Genomic DNA, 13,801 nt, shown 5'->3' with positions numbered 1-13,801 from the left:
CACGTCCACCACTGCTGGTGGCTCACCTCCAACTGCGCAACGCTACACACTGTTAGCATCCAGCTGCCGCTGCCAAACACTACAATGGCAGACAACAATGCAAACCAGCCACAGACTGCACACGGCACAGCCAGTGATTTTCATCCAGAGCGCTACGTGGCGGCGGCGTTACCAATAAAAAAAACCTAAACAGCCTACTTACACATCATGTTATCAGTAATGAACTATAACTATTAACGGTCTTAGCAACTTCATAAAATATAAAAATTCCATCACTGTTGCCTTTACAAATTCAACCGAGTGAGGGAAAAGTATGCCTCGTGTGATGTGTTTAACATGGATGAAACTGGATTTTCTACAATCTTTCTCCAGATCACACCCTAGGGAGAAAAGGTGATAAGTGTCACGGTGGAGCACGAAGCAAACAACGTGTGACTGTTGTACTGTGCTGTAATGTTGACAGCAGTGAGAAGTTTCGTCCCTGGGCTATCGGTAAATCCGAGAAACCACGTTGTTTTAAAAACATAAATATGGACACTTTATTTTGCATCTACTCTCACCACAAGAAAGATTGGATCGATGGCACATCATTTCGCAAATGGCTTCTTCGTTTCAACAGTCGAATGGTTGCTCAAACTAGACATGTTCTTCTTGCATTGGACAGATGTGTTGCGCATAACGTTCATAATCTGAACCTATCCAACATAAAGGTTCAGTTCTTTCCACCCAACGCCACAAGCTGCCTTTAATCTTTGGACCAAGGCATAATCTCTCTCATAAAGAGAGCTTATCGTAAGCGACTTGTAAGAGCTGCAATTCGTGCTGCTGAAAACAATAGCGCAACCCAAAATTGGAATCTGCTTGACGCAGTAAAAGCCATCGCAGCAGCCTGGGGAACTCAGTATCGCCACATCATATAGGGAAGTGCTTAAACAGAGCTTGGAGACATAGCAACACTGAAGATGTCCACTTCACCTGATGAATGGACAGTTCTGCGGGACGTTGCGAATCCTGGGATTAGTTTCGAAGAATTCATTAGTGTAGACGACGATGTTGCCGTATGTGCGTCTGTGGAATCGGACGTGCCAAAATCTGTGAAAGAGGTGCAAGAAAGCCATCAGAAGAAAGTTAAGAAGAAGAGAACACAGATACCATTCCACCAACCCATCAGGAGATGTTAACAGCCTTCGACTGTTTAGAACGGTTCGCTTCAACATCCGATGTCACTGCTGGGTTTGCGGACTCTGTCTTTACAATTGGTTATGAAATTACAAAATATTATCGTTGCCATGAACGTAAGCGAACCATGACCGAATTTTTTCCAAGAAAGTAGTAACTTTCATAATTTGTGAGTACTTGGATTTTACAATCACTTTATAATATTATAAGTCTACAATCATGTGATTGATAGTGTAGTGTATTACACATTCATGTGCTGCTGTACATGTATACTCATTACATTCTGTGTTTTTCACTTAACACGAATTTTCTTAACACGGACTGCTGATTTTACGGTTCCTTCGGATTCGTGTTAACGAAGTTTTACTGTATTACTCTATCCTTCATCATTCTTTAGTATTTATTGTCGAGCAGGCCTATTGTTTGAAAAGTCAAATAGATGTAGGTGTTGAGGAGAAAGTTAATGTTTTCATCATTGGCTAAAAGGTTAGCAACAGATAATGACAAAGAAGTACTTTTTTTGTGATTCGAAAGAATTAGAAGAAGATATATTTGCAGAAAGGAAGTAATGACTAGACACAGAGTGATTTTATTAGGAATTATCAAATGGAGTGAGTGAAACTGATGATACCAGGACTGGACAATATCCTGTGAAAACTTGCATTTATGGTGGAGAAAACAAAGCTCTTTTAGACACTGTTGGGGAAACTGACTCAGTTAGTCAAAGGTTTTTCAATTATAAATAGGAACACAATGATGTAAGGAATGTGTGATTATCTGGACTAAAATAGTAAATGCAATAGATAAATTAAGCGAAGCTGCTAATCTGCAAATACTTCTGTAATTTGAGATTGTAGGCATATGTTTGGCGCATAATTTTTTATGATACCGCAGCAAAGTTCAGCAATAAGTTTGGGTCTGGATTGGTTAACAGAATGTAGAGGAAAATTTAATTGTGGAGACAGTTTTGTTAATACTGGGTGTGAGGCATCAAAAGTGAATGTGAATTTTGATGATGAGACACTAGATAATAATAACTTACTGGAACATCTTAAATTAAAAGGGACTGATTTTATGAAATTGGAAATGAACCTGGCCTGTGATTGTGATAAGGATAAAAGGCGGTTGCAGAAGAACTTAAAAACCGAATGTCTAAATTTGAAGGATTAAACGGCCACCAGAAAGAGGAATTAGAGACGTTTTATGGGAAACATTTTCTGACAAACAGACAGACCGAAGTAAGAGTGAATTCAATCGTCCTTTAATAGTTGTGCATAAAAAGAACAGTAGCGTAAAAGTTGTCATAGATCCTTGAATGTTGAATACAGTAGTGAGGAGAGACAAATCATCCAGAAAATATGGAATGGATATTACTGAAGTACAACAAGGTGAACTGTATGACAGTTTGTGATTTAACAGATGAACTGGCAAATACCAATTACTTAAAAATATCGAACCTGTACATCCTTTTTGTAAATGAAAAGTTATACCAGTATACTGTTGTCCCACTAGGGTTTAATATGCGTTTCAGTATCTATGTGAGAGCTAGACCAAGTCATAAGATCAGAGCTAAGCTCCAAAACAATCAGATATGCAAATGACCAACTAATTACCATTGAAATTTGGTAAGAATATTGTAATCTATGGACAAGGTATTTTAAACTATAAGAAAAGAGAGCATGATCACTAGGCTTAGAGAATGAGAAATGTTAGGAAAAAGAGAAAACTTTTGGGCAATATCTCACCGACAACTAGTATAAAAAATATTCCCAAAAACATAAAGACAATAAAAGAATGTCCATGTCCTAAAAACCAAAAGCAACGTAAATCATTTTAGGTCTGTGCAATTCTTCTTTAGAAATTTTGTGCTTTGACAATTGTTACCTGAACATACAAATTTCTAGAAGCTTTTGATGAACTTAAAGGAGGCTTTGAGGGAGAGGAGGACCTTACACCACCATGACCTCAGTCAGCCATTTTGTTTAGAAACTGACTCAAGTGGGTACAGCACTGAAGTGGAATAGTTCTAGTATTATGGGGATGAGTGGAATGAAGATTATAAAACATTATTCTTTTACAAAAAGGTCATTCACTAGATGTGAAGAAAAACATAGTGTGACTGTGTGAGAAGTATTGGTGAAAGGGGATTCCAGGAGTTTAGAGGTTATCTGTGGAGAAACAAAACAATTATTTACACTGCTCACATAGCCTTTTCAAATGATTTATATTAATACATGGATGATTAATGAGGTGGACACTCGTTTTGCAGCAGTATCAATTTAAAATCATACATGTTAAAGGTACACAAAACATGGTGCCAGATACCGTTCCCAGACTAGCAGTAGGAGGGAGTTATAAAGTCGGAAATGACAATCGTGAGCAGTTGTTAATCTGTTTTATCTCAACGAAGTTCAGGGAACGAAGAATATTGAATACAACTGCAAAAACCTTTGAGGTTACATCAGAATCATGATGACGTGTGGAAGACGACAGAAAGGAACTTGGGTAGGATTGTCAAAATATAAGAGGATTTATAATTGTTTACTGTTTCAGCAAAACAATGAAAATTAAATAGACTGGGGAGTGTATTGGCCCAGTGAGCACATAACTGAAATAGTCGATTACATCCATTTGAATTTTGGGCATGTCGGTGTTAAAAAGAGAGTACAGAAATTAGGCAAAGAGGGTAAATGATCCATTAAAAATGTGGTAAATGCCGAAGAGCCAAAGTTACTAACCTCACATGTAGACTTCCTACGCTGAATGTTCAGTCAAATGATTTTATGGAATTGTTAGAGAAGGATTTCTATGCTCCTTTCCCAAAATCTAAAAACGGTTTTGCCTATATTTTTGTAATATTGGAGGTAATTTCCAAATTTTTAAAATTCTACCCTTCTCAAAAGCCAACTGGAGGAGCAATTTTTTTATCATTCATACAACTCGCCTTTGTATAATCAATACTTTCCTTGCTGAATTATCGCAGGAAATTATTTTATAAGACATTATCGAGTGGAAATTGGCAAAAACATTTATGGTGTTGATTATTTTATTCCCAAGACTAACAGCTATATGAAGAACAAAAGTAACTGATTTGGGCAAGGAATCCCATACGTTCCAGGACGCTAGTTTAGTCTTCATTAAGGCTCGCTTGAAAGTGTTGTGTTAACAATTATGACACGAAAAATACTAGCTGCTAAAGACTCACCTTGTGCACCAGGAGGACAACAGAAAACGAGTGGGCGAGAGGTGCAGAATAAACCTCTAATGGGGTGTATGTATTACAAGTCGCAAAATAGACATCGTCGATATTCAAGAAATGTTCCAAACAAACCATTAACTTGCACCATGAACGCCGAATGAAAAATGATGCGCCACAGTGATCACAAAGGTACTCATCATCAAGACGGAAGTCGAACTTGATGGGAGCTGCAGACAACGCAGAGCGTTCAGCTAAGTATCCACTCGTAAATAGTGCATATAAAATCATATTGGTGTAATGGGGCGATGTGATGGCTAGCAATCGAATATGAAACAGTCTGTCGTGGAGTTTATCGTGAAACTGGCTATTCTTTAAGGCATAGCTTTAGATAGTGCGATAATATGCCTTGCATTTCATTCTGACGAAATGCCATCTTCGGCAACTGTTGTTGTTGTAGTGTTTGCTTTGTTTATTGTTGACATTCTTGTCTTTGTGTCAACACCACTAGCAGTGTAACACTGTTGTGAGTTACTCATATACTGTACTCGCCATTGGATACCTCCAGTTCCGCCCCTATTGCCGTTAGCAGCCAATATTGTGGTTACATGTTAAACAATATGTGGAGCGTCGAATGCCGTATACATCATTTCCCTTTTGCGACCTTGCACTCAGGAGGTTCCTTGTCAACAATATGTTTCTTCAAAGTTACGTACTCATCAATATGTAGACCAAAAAAACGGTTACAACCATTTTTTGGAGTATTATTGGTCATTACGCGACCATTACTGTGTAGGAAGAACTAACAGAGATGAGCTAGAAGTAATAAGAAGAAAAGGATTCCGCCTTAGCTCTTGTTACTGTTATTATTATTATTATTATTACTATTACTATATCCTCAAAGTTGCAGTGGTACATATGCACTTAAATGGCTGACGGTACAAGAGAGGTGTTGTGTCTCATAGAGAAGTTTCGTTAATTCATCTACCTGAAGCAACTACTGTTTATCTCTTGAAGTTCTGACAGTTACCTGTTTCGGCGTGTTGTTTGCAGGGGGAGCCACTAAAGACTGGAGACGTATGTTGGACGTGAACGTGTTGGGTCTGAGCATCTGCACCAGGGAGGCCGTGCAGGACATGCTGAGCAGGGGCGTCCAAGATGGCTTTATCATCCACATCTGCAGGTGAGAGGCTACCACAGTGTTCTTCGAAATTGGAAAGGCGTGACCCCCTGACAAAGAAAAGTTTATGAGAGCAGTACATTCTTCCATTGCTCAATTTTAAACTGATCGTTTATTTATAAAATGACGATCATCAAGAGTCACTTGTCAACACTCTGTTCCTGGAAGGAGAAAATCACATAGGAAATCGGGTGATTTTTTGATGCAACTTCGTAACAAATTGTTGTGATAACTCCTAAGCTTCATTATCATACTGCAGTAGTGTCATTGTACGAGCTTGTGAATGCAGTGAAGCAATACAAATGGACTCCAAGTGAACATTAATGGATGTTAGATTAGCTTAGCTACGGACGCTCCAAGACGTCACTTAACGCCTAGTTAACAGTTAGGAGTGGTGTGCTCCTGTGGCTTTTGCCAAACGTGAATGTAATTACCAGTTTGGAACGAGAGCGTTCATGGCTCAAGCTATAATCAGGGCTTGTAGACAAAATACCCTGATTAGTGTGGGACGGGGTAACGATAGTGGCGGGATTCCATTGCAGGCGGCCAGCATATGGTAGGTGAGATGCAGTTCAACAGCTGAAGCCTACGCACACACACATATCTTGCATAACTTATAAGCGATAGCTGGCGATTCTGCGAAGGATTGTGTTAAGAAGTTGTGTTAGTATGATGAGCAATTCAACAAATACAGATATTAGAAGTCTAAAGTGTCTCACAATAATTGTCAAACAGAAGTAGTCATACACCTAAATGTAGCAGTAGGGAGCAGGCAGGGAGTGCTGAGGGGGTGGGCATTTCATTATTACGTAATGATTCATTTTGGTAAAGATTGTATTACACACCATTTCAAGAGACAATAAAGAAATCATGAAAACTGATAGGATGAGAGATGTAAAGATTTGCATAAAATATCAAAAATTCTGTCTAGAACCTCTGACCTGAATAGTCAAGTAATTTTCGTCACAAAGTAAAACTTCTGCACTCTAGTCTGAAGTAAGTTAAAGAAATTAGTGTGGCCAACCAGTGAGTAGAATTTAAGGCCACAGCATGGAAAATTAATAAACCATCAATATCGCGTAACCTTTTTTCAAAAGAGAATGAAATAAATTATTCTGATAATTGGAAATGAAAACGTTTTGTTAAAAATTCTCTTTTATGTTGGTTAAAAGCCACGGCTAATAGTTTCTCAGGGCGCTATCGCCAGAAATGTCATATGTATTCTAACGTGAAGACATCTGTCTTACTCACGATGGATTTTTTTTTAAAATCTTTCTTTTATGTTACGAGATAAACCAGTTAAATAAACTGCTTAATTATTTCTTTTTTGTGAGGCTTGATGCTCCAGTATAGTTGCCTATGTGCAATGGCAGAGTATACATTAATAAAAATTATTATTCATAAAACTGTACCTCGTGGCTAAAAATGAAATGGAAAATATTACAAGACGCCGTTAAGTATTTATTAAGATTATTATCTTTAATGCTTCTTGCAAGAAATGACTCTTAAACGCGGTTTCATTATTTTATCATTAATGGCGTCGCTACAACAATTAAATTACACAAATGGTCAGTGCAACATCTAATTATTACGTAAATAAATCACTGATCAGAGAAGGTACTATTTGCTAGAAACAAAAAACACGTTCTGCCCTAAAAAAATTGCATACATGTTTGACAAAATTGATAATAACGCTATAGATAATTATATTACTCATTTACAGACCGTGATCTCTATGCGACCGTCAGATAGGACATCAGAACCAACAATACCATGAACACAAAGAAGAATACAAAGAAAGAAAACGTTCTTTTCTTATATTCTGTGATACAGAGGTAGTAATTGTTGCACGTCTAAGGGCGTGGAAAGCGCTTCCATTGTTGATGAATATCGATAAGTTAATTTACATTCCCTTTTTCCGGAGGCTATGCTATATCATTTCAACGAGAATTTCACTTGATATTTAAATATGTTTGTATAAAGCCAACCTTAGTTAACTGTGACTGTAGTTACATAAAATGTGAAGATTTTATAGTTTCTTTTTATGAACGCCTGCATTAGGAATAATACAAGAACGTGTCTTCCACTGTACTAAATTTAAATTTCCACACTTGGCTTAAAACTCAGCAACCTGTTCTGAGAGTAGCTCACAATAACTTACACAATCTGTAGCAGATGTGTGCTTCTCGACGCCTGCTCTTAATGCTTAAAGATAACATCAAGACTGAAGCTTGCAGTGTATAGGAAATAATTCATGATCAGAATTACGTAATTACAAGTGAGGCAACTCCCAAGAGAGTAAATTAAGTTAACAACAAACTACTCAGTTTATGCAGATGGTGTCATATTCAGCTATTAATAGTACAAGAGCCACAGTCTGCCAAAATCGCCACCGTCATACTCGTCTGCCACATCCAACAGCTCAGGGTGAATTTGCAAAATTTTGAACAGAGCGAACAAGTATACAACAAATTTTTGTAACATAAGCGATTACTAAAGCAGGCAATGGTGCACAAAAACACACAAGGTATATCAGTTACAGGGTTAAAGAGGAAACTTTATTATTCGATTTGTGTATTCACAACAGTTCAGTTTATACTATAACAACAAATAAAATGACCGACAGCGAGGTTACCTGAGGTTAAGCACTACTTAAAACACTGCATGTCACTTATGTTTCTAAGGTTTCAGTCGATAAATATTCTTTAACCAGAGCACTAAGAACTAGTCTACCAGCATACAACAATTTCTCACTGGATTTTGGTGGTCTCATATGTTGCAGGACACAGTTTGAATATTAGTTTCCTCTAACTGTAACTATAAAAACACTGTGGCGACAGACTGTCAGAGCCAAGAAGTACAACCATGATGTCTACTGGCGCTTGATTCAATAACAAGTCAACCAGAGCAAAACATGTCTGACAATCTGCTGCCAGAAGCAAATCTTGTAAAACAACAAAGGTGTGAAAGATTATTACTATGACGTGAAGAGGGTAAGATAAAGAATGTGTGCTAAGCGAATATTATGTGGCAGTCCCTAAATATAAAATTTACGTCCCCATCTTCCACCTCTTTACTGAAGTAGTGCAGTCTTGGGAAGTACTTGTACCTGTGTATCCTTCTTCTCCTTTATTCTCTATATTTAAAGATTTTGAAAGCCCCTAAAGTACATTTAATGAGATTTGTGCTTACTAATTTACCTCTCCCAATGAAAAGTAGCTGAAATCAATTGTTTGACCAGCTCCATAATATGTTACCTCCAGCTTAAGTTTTCGCCAGTATGTATAATGAAACATACCTGGCCATGAACGACTTTCCCTGGAGCCGTAGTGTGCGAAGGCAGTGCTGGCGTGTGGTGCAGTGAAGAGACAGCAAAGAGAATGCTCGAAGTGCACAGGTCAGCAGCCAACCATCAACTGAGGGGGTTGTAGCGGTGACTTAAAATCTTCAGAACGGCCTCTCACTTTTAATTAAGGAAGGACTAGGGCCAAGTTTGCACATAAGATAAATTTTATTATAGTATAGTTCCTCAGCAGATGTTCACATTCCTTGGTACTCAAAAAAATATACTGTACAATTTACATTCAGTACTCTTTATCCTATAGCAAACAAATTTTTAAATAAATACGATCACTAACAAAATATCTACAAACCATTTCAGTAACAACAAAAATTTAAGCAAAGGCTATCGAAGTGAACTCAGAAAGATACTCGCCTCACAACCAGGCTGAAGTTTACCTTTCCCTTAAATAAAATATACTAAAAAACTCAACGTTAAAAAGACACAAGCATAATTGCATTAAAAAAAGTATTTTCGCAATTAATAAAATTATTGAACATTCAACATTATCTTAGCAAACCTTGAACAAAGCAAAATTTCTGCAAGTCTAATTAACACACATTTAAGCATGAGCTACTCACACAATTATACCTCAATAAGAGTGCTAAATTACGGGAAGAAAATACAATTTAGAATCTTACAGTCCTGCTCTGGACACATGCCCTTCTTCCTCTCCAAAAGGACCCACACGACCCCCGTACTCCTTTGTGCCAAGGTACACAAACATTGAAACCAGAACAAGAAAGCCTTGTGGAACACACAGAAATCTGCTATTAGAATCATTTCTACCCATGGGCTTATACACACGTTGCAGTCTTTAACCTGCAAATAAAACACAATAAAATAGTTGCCATATAATTAAGAGAACAACCCCGCAACTTAATTGCGAGTAAAAAACCTAAACAATTACACATCTCTCTTTAACTAAATAAAAGAACAATCACTGATATACACATACGAAAACCAAAATGCCCCTTTCGCAACCAATTACCATGTTCCGGCTTAGTCGAATATTAATTAACGACAAGTAATGAGCAGTATCAGTATCATAATCTCAATATGAACTGAGAAAGTTTTTATACGATGAACGAACCTGCGCGATTCTTTAATTTTTGCAATAACCACAGTTGTCGTTGAAATGATGCTCACTAGAAACTTCAGCAGATGGAAACGGAGCCCCATAACCGACGTCTGACGCCCGGAGAGCAGATCAACACCGAGGCAGTCCAGCCGTCGCTCGCCTCTCTCGCACACTGTGCTCCAGCAGCAGCGCACGACTTGCGCCTCCTGGTCGCTCAGTTCCGTCAGCCCCCCTGCTTGCTTCGGAAATGCGCTGTATACCCAGCCAGCGCTGAGACAAAATCGACAGTGGCCAGCGTACATAGTCTTTGAGCCAGAGGAGATAGTTTCTACTACCTCGGTGTGAACACATCAGGGGCTTCCCCTTCGGAGCAACAGGATGGACTCTTCCAGCTCTCAGAACGAGAATGCGTTTCTGCACACTGGTGCTCTGTCGTAGAGCTCGAACTCTACTTCAAACAGCTACGGTAACTGAGAAACAGATGTGCTAACACGTCTCTATGGGCAGTGGAGGGTTAGACTTTCTGTGCAGCATAGGGGCATCAGCCCTCAGGATCCCATGAAAATGTTGGCTTTTGTGATGCCAAATTGCATCCATCTGACATGCACCATTACTCACTTTTCAAGCTGTTTCCACACATAAATGTAAGTAGTCTGGCCTCTCTTCGATATATGTAAACGTGCGAGTCAGGCAGCTCTGTACTTGACGAGTCACTGAATTGTTTGCTCATTTGGTGATCCTCCTTCACCTCCTTGTCTCACTATTCGCGAAATAATATTATTTACTGTTAACTACATTTCTGGTACTGTGAGAGCTGAGTTTCTCCTGGCGTATGCGATGTTAAAACGGCTTACGGGAATATCACCACGTGACGTCATCGACAACCACCGACATTTCGACAGGTGACTACCCTGTTATTTTCACGGCAGAACTTCAGCAGGTAAGTGGTGTGCAAGTGAATCTGAAAAATATGTTTATAACACGCGAGAAAATCGACTATTGTATAACGTCATATTGGCACCGGTCGGTCTTTGAAATTTAACAACACGGAAATTCTGTCGTGCTATTGGGACAATGTTATTAAGGAAGCAGCCGGAGTGGCCGAGCGGTTCTAGGCGCTACAGTCTGGAGCCGAGCGACCGCTACGGTCGCAGGTTCGAATCCTGCCTCGGGCATGGATGTTTGTGATGTCCTTAGGTCAGTTAGGTTTAAGCAGTTCTAAGTTCTAGGGGACTGATGACCGCAGCAGTTAAGTCCCATAGTGCTCAGAGCCATTTGAACCATTTGAAGCAGCTTAAATTAAATTAACAAGTAAACTCGTAAATAGAGATGGCGGTTTTTGCTTCAGTTCTGTGTGGAATCCTGATCTCTCCCTCGCCAAAAAATAGAAGGTCAGAGTTAATGCTACCCCACCTGTTGTTTGTTAATTTTCACTGTAGACAACTTCTAGCTTAGGCCAACTTTAGTTGTGTGGTGGTGTTAGTGTTTACAGTGTATGTGTGTGTGTGTGTGTGTGTGTGAGAGAGAGAGAGAGAGAGAGAGAGAGAGAGTGTGAGTGTGTGTTTTATCTTTCCAGAACTGATCTGCAAATCGATTCACTTACACAGCGCTTATTGCTGCCGCTTTTTCTGAAAATGACAAGTTGGTTACCTGTTGAAACGTAAGACTACCTACAATTGTCGACGACATTACCCGGCTGCAATCCCAAAAGTTATTAGAACATTCCTGACAATGTTCGTCGGACTACAACCTGCGGGAAAAATTCGCTTTCTATTTATTATCTGTATCTCACTTCGGTACAGCAATGCTGAGACGGTAACACCCTCATCACATTTTAAACTACTTATCTTATTTTGTATGTATTTTCTTTTGTATGTCTTTATCTTCAAGGACGTTGCAGTCGATACAATTAACATGTTCCACTTATTGTGATATTACTGACGACAATTTTATCTCCAGCAGGATTTTTATCTATGAAAAGAACTGTTTTTGTTATTAAGTCAATTATTATTATTTTCGATACAAAAGACAGTAAATTCTTGTATTCTCATTTTTAGATCTTCATGTATTGTAATCATCAATGGATAGCCATCTACTTGAAAAAAGTTATTTCAGCACTGAGAAACCAGTCAGTATTAAATACGAGTACATTAGGTCACCCGAACGAAAAAATTTCTGAGGTTGTACAAGGATATTTTCTGAGTTGTGTTGTATAAGGGACCCCCGGTGTTCTGTGGCTCGTTACAGAGTATAATGCATTTTATTCTCTATTTAAACTACCTTGGTTTCTGTGAAGTAGTTGCACAAGGGTGTAAAATCTATAACACGCACTCACCAAAACGTGTAGTAAAAGAACACAAAGGGATGTAACAATGCTCAGATAAAGGAAAAATTACTGTGTGGGGGTTTCTGTGTCTGCGGGTACAACTAGCATACCGTGGTTGTGTCACTACATTCAATGAACCCATACGTTAGGCACATATCGGCCAATACTTCATCAGTAAACCCATTCATACAGCTGTGTAACATTGTTAACGTCCAACTAATACGTTTTCGCCTTTCGGCAGATGTTTTCAGTGGAATACAAAAAAAAAAAAAAACGTATAAAAGGGAGTAAAAAATCCTAAGAAATGCAATTGCTATATAACGAGCCACCGCAGACAACAAAGCTCTCGTATCAACAAACAATGAAAAATTCCCAGAATAACCTGCGAAATTTTGTCGATGGAGTTCTGTATCACCCTCTAGAATCGCATTTGCATAATTTATCGTCAGTATATTGTGTATACTAGGTGTAAAGTAGATACGTGCAGACATTTTATAAGCGGTATCAGAGTGTTGGCTGTTCTTCCTCCGAATCGAACAGAATCCTCACAAAAACTAATTTGCGTCCACGTGTACGCAATTCAGTACCTGACCTGCTGGGAAAATAAGCATTAATGAATAAAAATTCTTCCAATCCATCTGTGGCATGAATCAGCAAACCAGTGTTTAATAGTATTAGTTGAAAAAAGTCTTGCTTGCGATTTTAGTTTTTTTTATGAATTACGCGTTTCACCTTATTTAGGCATCTTCAGGATGGTCTTAACTTGGTATTTCTTATGACGATCCTTTAGAGAGAGTTGCTAAAGGGCATCGTCGAGTACATCAGGCCAACATCGCCTTCGTTAACAGTACATACTTTCTAGCTGGACGTGAGTGACTCCAAACGCCGCATAATGCGTACACGTTCACAGGAGCAAATAATAGAATAAGATGGTGCTTAAGTAGTTAGCATAATACAGCATAGCGTCGTGCGTTAGTACTGGCGCCTCTAAAGGATCATCTTAAGACATACCAATTTTAAGATCAGCCTGAAGATGCCTACATAAGATGAAACGCGTAGTTGATAAATAAAAATCTAAAATTGCATCCAAGACTGTTTTCAACTAATACCATTAATGAATAGTTTGCTCCTTCCACATGTACTTGTACTAACAAACCCAAAAACATACCACTCCTTAGAGCTATAATTATTGGTCTGCACTTCAAGTAAATACTGATGTAATGTTTATTCAATACACTGTTCTCAGTCACCAATAAAAATATCTGCACTTATACCCATTACATGCCTCTATATTAAATAATTTTGTGACAAAATCTCCTTCTCCCTCCGTTGTAGCGTAGTATTTTTGTGTCTGTATGTTTTCTATAAACTTTTGTAATATCATAAACATTTATCGACAAACTGAGATGCTGAGGTTACCTTCTGTGTTCAGCATATCACTTCCAAAAATATTGCGACAGTACACGACAAACAAAGAGACGTCATTCACCAGTTCTTCA

General features: G+C 38.5%; 1 protein-coding gene across 1 annotated transcript in view; it reads left to right on the top strand.

The window, feature by feature from the left end:
• LOC126335599 (dehydrogenase/reductase SDR family member 11-like) overlaps window positions 1–13,801 on the top strand; it is an 86,559-nt gene that overhangs the window by 33,244 nt on the left and 39,514 nt on the right. The window contains exon 3 of the mRNA XM_049999049.1: window positions 5,429–5,558. Coding sequence (XP_049855006.1) covers window positions 5,429–5,558 — 130 coding nt within the window. The remainder of the gene's footprint in view (window positions 1–5,428; window positions 5,559–13,801) is intronic.

This window comes from Schistocerca gregaria, chromosome 2 (assembly GCF_023897955.1).
Source record: "Schistocerca gregaria isolate iqSchGreg1 chromosome 2, iqSchGreg1.2, whole genome shotgun sequence".
Classification (NCBI taxonomy): domain Eukaryota; kingdom Metazoa; phylum Arthropoda; class Insecta; order Orthoptera; family Acrididae; genus Schistocerca; species Schistocerca gregaria.
Note: the sequence above shows the minus strand (reverse complement) of the source record. Positions and strands in the feature narration are given on the sequence as shown.